This window comes from Notothenia coriiceps, unplaced genomic scaffold, assembly GCF_000735185.1.
Source record: "Notothenia coriiceps isolate Sejong01 unplaced genomic scaffold, NC01 NC01_scaffold00021534, whole genome shotgun sequence".
Lineage (NCBI taxonomy): Eukaryota > Metazoa > Chordata > Actinopteri > Perciformes > Nototheniidae > Notothenia > Notothenia coriiceps.
Window position 1 is genome coordinate 7,937 of NW_011354235.1, and position 6,137 is coordinate 14,073.

The 6,137-nt window shown below is 42.8% G+C and overlaps 1 protein-coding gene across 1 annotated transcript; it reads left to right on the forward strand.

Moving 5' to 3' along the window:
* Positions 1–4,493: 4,493 nt before the first annotated feature.
* On the forward strand, positions 4,494–5,316 carry LOC104953338 (uncharacterized; the record flags this gene model as incomplete). The annotated part of the gene is made up of 2 exons (XM_010780270.1): positions 4,494–4,911; positions 5,058–5,316. Coding segments are annotated over exons 1-2 (677 nt in total), but the record flags the coding sequence as incomplete, so codon positions are not given.
* Between the last annotated feature and the right edge of the window lie 821 nt (positions 5,317–6,137).

The window sequence follows — 6,137 nt, forward strand, 5'->3', positions numbered from 1 at the left end:
ATGCAACATTACCCTAAGTTACACTAAAAGCAAACATATTTTCTTCCAGGTGCATTTTAATGTACCGTATTCTCTTAACAAAAGTAATTTGCTGAAATGATATTGTAACCACTTTAAAAAATACTTGCCTTAATATGGAAACAAAACAATTAAGGCAAAACCTCTTTTCTACCTGTTCTTAAAGAGGATATTATGATTTTGGGTGTTTGACACTTTCCCGTGGTGTGTTATACAGGTTTTTGTGCATGTAAATGGTTTGCAAAGGCTCAAATTAAATTAAGAAAATGTGTGAACTCACTTCTTAATTCATAAACACAAGAGCAAACAATTTGTGTCAGACTTGCCTCTCATGCCTACCTCATGTTGTTTAGCTATTTTTTTTACAATTTTGTATTGCCGCCTCATTGTGTCTTTCCTCTAACCCTTGCCCAATCCAAACAGAAATGATGGTTCATAGCTCACTGCACCTGCCTCATTCATGCAGCATTAGAAATCATCAATCATTTCGGAATCAATCACCTGCCACTGACAATCCACAACAACAGGGTTAACAAATGCAGTGTATAGTAATCACTTCAAGTATGTAATCTACAAACACACACCTAAGCCAGTTCTAGCAAGCAGAAGCTAGAGTGTTGCCACATCAGTGTTCTTTATTGGTTTTTCAGGAATGAGGAAGTGTGTGAGGCAGTGTCTTTACGGGAAGACAGTGAGTCAGTGTGGTAGGGAGGGGCTAATGGGAATGCATGTGGGCCGGGAGGTTATGACAAATATTTGTTAAGACACACAGTTAGGGATGAGAAGTAAGACAAAGTGCAAAGGTGGAACACTTTAATTACATTGAAGGCTGGGTAATCACATTTCTCATCGTACTCACACTCCTCAACTGTTGGTCTCTTTGTACCCACCCTGCCTTTGAATTATCATTGTTGCTACTTGCAACACTTTGGCAAACATGGTGGTTATTGTGAAAGGAGGTTTCATATCTTATATGGCAAACTGGAGCATTATTCAAAGAGGGAATTATTGTAGTGTATTGTAGGGAATTAAATGGGGCATTATTACACTGTGTTCTATTTAATTCTATTTAATTTCAATTATATTTAGCTCTATTTAATTACATTAAAAGTTGGTCAAATATGTTCCAGTTGTAGTTTTTGTTGTATAATCTGACAGACATTGAAAGACATACAAAAAACCCCACTGTAGAAACCGTTACATGATTCACAGGTCAGTGACATGCACGTGTTTGCACCACCTCATTGATCTATATGTGTGTTTTCCGCTACTACATGGATAGATAGAATCGGAGGGATGCAACCCTCTTTAATGGTCACACATGCAGAGCACACAGAACACACAGTGAAATATGGCCTCTGCATTTAACCCATCCTAGTACTATAGGAGCAGTGGGCAGCTATTGTACAGCGCCCGGGGAGCAATGGGAGTGGGGTGGAAGGGGGTTGTCTGATGCCTTGCTCAAGGGCGCCACGGCAGGGCCAAGGAGGTGAACTGGAACCTCTCCAAGTAACAGCCCACCCCATACATATGGATAAAGTCTCCATCGCACTGCAGTGCATTATTGTATTTTCTTCTTAGGTCCATATCTGGTGTTGCTGTGTCTGTTTTCCCACCCGCTGACAGAGAGCGATAGCAGGCTGACCTTTTCCCTCAAAGAACGTGGCAGCAGCCGGCACCTTGTGCAAGCTGGTGTGTCAGCCAATAGGAATGCACAACACTCCCCCGGAATCTCCAAGAAACCTCTTTCCTTTCCCACAGAGAGATGGAGAGTTTAGACGGCTAGCTGCTGCTGCTAACTCATATCAGTCTCATTATAGACATGAAAGCTTTTTTGTGTTTTGCACAATTCTCTTTTTAAGACAGGCAACCACCCAAACCCAAGAGCCACCTTTAGCAAACGCTTAGTCTAACTCTATTTCCTTTATTCTAATCAGGCAGTGAAATTAATATGATCATTTCCAAGCTAAACTCTTTATTCCCACCAAGAAATTGGAACCTGATGGACCTGGTGGACTGGTTAGAGCCTTCATCTATTACCACTCCCTTAACGTCAGGTCTGACTTCATTCTGCATGTCAGCAACAGAATACCAACAATAACTTTTACTTCTGTAAGGTCAAATAACTTTGGAGATACTGCTGAAACTTAATGGAGCTCAAGTAAGGACTTCTGTCAAAATGTTCTAGGCATCATTGCTCCAATGTGCAAGTGAAGCTAAACATGGTAACAAGTTGTCCTGCATTTGTATTGCTTGATAAAATAGTTGGAGATTTTGGGAAATAAACATTATGCTACTTCTTGCAGAGAGTCAGTATAGATGATAACACCACAAGATAGGTATCACTCTTGTACTGTAGCCTCGCAAGTAGGTGGTTAGCTTAGCATTAAAACTGTTAGCAGCTAGCCTAATTCAGTCAAAAACCTGTTATGTTAAATGAATTTTAACATTTTACAAGAAAAGATAGAAAGATGAGAAGTTGAGTTTTTAAATGGAGTTATGTGGTGTTACCACTTCTTGACGAGCTAGCAGCTGGGCGCAGTGACTTATTTGGTTCCTACTTCTGTGTACAGATCAAATAAGACATAGCCTACAAATTTGTACAATTAAAATGGTTTCAGTCTTCGTGCCAAGCTAATGCTGCATTTTCATTGCATGGTACTTAACTCAATCTGCTCTTTTCTTTTTCTTTTTTTTTCATTTGCGAAAGTTAAAGATGGCTACTTTTTTGATACCACCTTGTGGAGGTTTTCAGATTCACAAGATACTATAAGGTGGTTTTAAAAAACAGCAGACAACTACAGTAATTGTTTAGAAACAATGAACACTAGTGTGACAAAAAGCTGCATTCTTGGATAGCCCAGCTACCGGTAGCAACCACCATTTTTCTTTACTCTGTGAAGATTTTTATCAATTGTATCTTGCTAAAAGTAGGTTGTACAATTAACAAAGTGCATATGTTTCTCTGTTTTGATGCCAACAAAAGGATTCACAGATTGTTACATTTAAGATGATGTCACAACAGTTTAATTTGGCGTCGCTGTGGCGATCAGCCTGGAACCCTGTCTAAGCTAAGTAGGTACTATAGAAAAAGGCCTGGCACCAAATGTCAATTGTATCGAGTCGAGCCAAACATGAGACTTGGCTTAAGTCTCTGCAAAAACTCAAACACTTCATCTAAATGCAGAGGAGAATCTTTTTTTGGTGACTTTGTCCGACTCCATTCTTCCGAGTTTCCTCCACCTCCCCTTCCCATAACCTTTCAGACTGGAGGATCCGCTGCCTCCCCGTCCCGCAGCCTATCAGCTGCACAGGGAATTAGCCAAAGAGAAAGTCAGGGTCAACCCTGGCTCAGACTCCCACTACCCTGGAAACCTAACAGGCATCCTGGAGACAAACACTGAGCCACTGAGCTACCACAGTGAGTTCCTTCACTCCCACGGTGTCCAGTCAGCCCCTGGGAAAAATACTCTGCTTTAACCAAGGCAAATAAAAGAGAAGAGGCTGTTGGAGTGTGTTCGGTGAGAAGCTTTAACTGGCCTGTGTCAGATCAGGACTCCTAATTTCTTGAATACACTCTGTTGTTTATGGAAGAGGAACGTTTAGCTCATGTCCAGCTGCTTAAATACTTATTTGTCCTTCTGGCACTGGTCCAAATTAATTTCCTCTTGGTCAATGTTAAAGCTTCTTTATTACATTAATAACCGAACATAGCCTGATTCTGAACCCTGTATCGCAAATTCCTACAAAATTGCAACAAAACTACTTTGTAAAAGATCATGTTTCGGTTAAAGGAAGTATGTTTGTTATGTTATATGATGTAACCGAAATACTTTTGCTTTCACACAGGGCACAAAAAGACGTCATTCGGTCAAAGTTGGGCTGACTATCGATATTATGTCAATATAGTGATACGAGACTAGGTATTGACTTACATTTTGGATATCATAAAACCACATGTTTTCCTAATTTTAAAGACTGCATTACAGTAAATTATGTAAATTACCTTTACCCATTTCCCCATCATATCCACATTACTTATTATTATTTATCAAAAATCTCAGTGTTTGAATATTTTGTGAAAACACCAATAGTCATCCCAATAATTATGTTGTAAATCCATATCTTAGCCCTGTGTGAGAGTCCTGGGTTTGTTCAGCCGATCCATCTAACCCAGACCTGGGGCCTCATGTATAACGCCGTGCGTAGGATTGACGTGGGAAGGTTGCTTACGTAGTAGAAATCCGAAAAATAGGTCCATACATTTTCCGCCACTTTCAGATTCACCAAACATTGCGTACCGGCGAGGAAAGTGCGTATGGCACTTCCTACGCCGGTTTCCCTTTATAAATCCCAATCAACTCGAAATACGGTGCAGCTTTTGCGGGCTTCCCGTCACACCCATATGTGCCTATAAATAGTCATTGATACGCCCATAATGAGTATTCATCAAACCGATTTCAGGCAAAACGAACATGGCAAAGAGCGAAAAAAGAGGCAAGAAAAGAAACTTCAACAACTGTGAAGTTGAAATCCTTGTCGGAGAAGTAGAGACAAGGCAAAACATTTTGTTTGGTGGCCATAGTATTGGCGTAACGAATGCCAAAAAGGCAACAGAGTGGCAGCATGTGGCAGATGCTGTCAACTTTGCATCAGCACAGGGTCGCACTGTCGCGGAAATAAAAAAGAAGTGGTCAGACATTAAGGTGGACGCCAAAAAACGCCTGGCCTCACACAGGCAGAGTGTGTGTGCCACGGGAGGGGGAAAGGGGGCACCGGAGCTCACCCCTATGGATGAAAGGCTGGCCGGTATAATCGGTGAATCCCTGCTGAGTGGAGTGGTGACGGAGGCAGATGGGGACACCGATGTTAAGGTTGCACCGGATGAACCAGGTAACCACATTTATATACCCGTGTTTGAAATGAGAGTAAACCAAATGCATTCAACTTGTGTGATATCTGCTGGTAGCCATATGTAAAGAAAACAATAAGTGTATTTAGAAAAACAAATCATAACTTTATTAAATCATTTTTCATAGATGCTGGTTCCAGCGGGGTAGGGGGACAGTGTACCGAGGAACCTCCTGCCTCGAGCGTCGGCGTCTCCACGGCACCTCCTGCGTCGAGCCTCGGCGTCTCCACGGCACCTCCTGCGTTGAGCCCCGGCGTCTCCACGGCACCTCCTGCACAGCCCTCCAGCAGCGGCCGTGTCCTCACTGATGCAGTCCTGCAGATGCAGAGGGACACAATTGCTGCAATACACAAGGTTGCAAGAGAGCTGGGACAACTTCGTCATGTGTTGGCTGAAATAAGCACTTCTTTAAAAGATTTGGCAGTTGTTTCCATACCTTTTTTTTGTCTGTTTTAAAAGTGACGCATCACATCCAGACGCTGTTGCAGTCCACCAGGGTTTCTCGCCCATGCCTGGGGAGGGGGGTCGAGCTCGTCTTGGGCACAAGCAGCCTCATGGGGTAATGGGACATTGTTTAGCAGTGCCAAATCGTGAAGCACAGTACACGCCCTCACAATTTGGCACACCTTGTCAGGCTTGTAACAGTTTGCCTCGTGTGGCATCGAGGCAGCGCCAACTGCCCTTTAGCAGCCCTATGCTGCGCTCTACCACAGCTCGTGCCTGGCTGTGGCCAGTATTATATCGTCTCTCCTCTGCGTTCTGCGGGTTGTGGAATGGGGTGAGCAGCCGCCGCTTGAGGGGATATCCACTGTCACCTGTAGGGTTGATAAATAGGTCATATAATGCAGCATATATACATTATTATTTATTTAGGAGTTTTACATTAATCATTCTTACCTAAAAGCCAGCCATCACGCACAGCTCCGGCCTCAAGTCTGCGGCCAACACTGCTGTTACGCCAAATGAAGGCGTCATGGGTTGACCCAGGCCACCGAGCAACTACATTCGTTAACAGCATGTTCGCATCACATATGATTTGGACATTAATGGAATGAAAGTGCTTTCGATTAAAGAATGCACTTTCATTCACACTGGATGCCCTTAAAGCAACGTGAGTGCAGTCAATGGCACCGATTACATTTGGGAAACCGGACATTGCTGCAAATTGCATTTTTTATTTGCCTGCTCACCCACCGTGTAAGGAAAC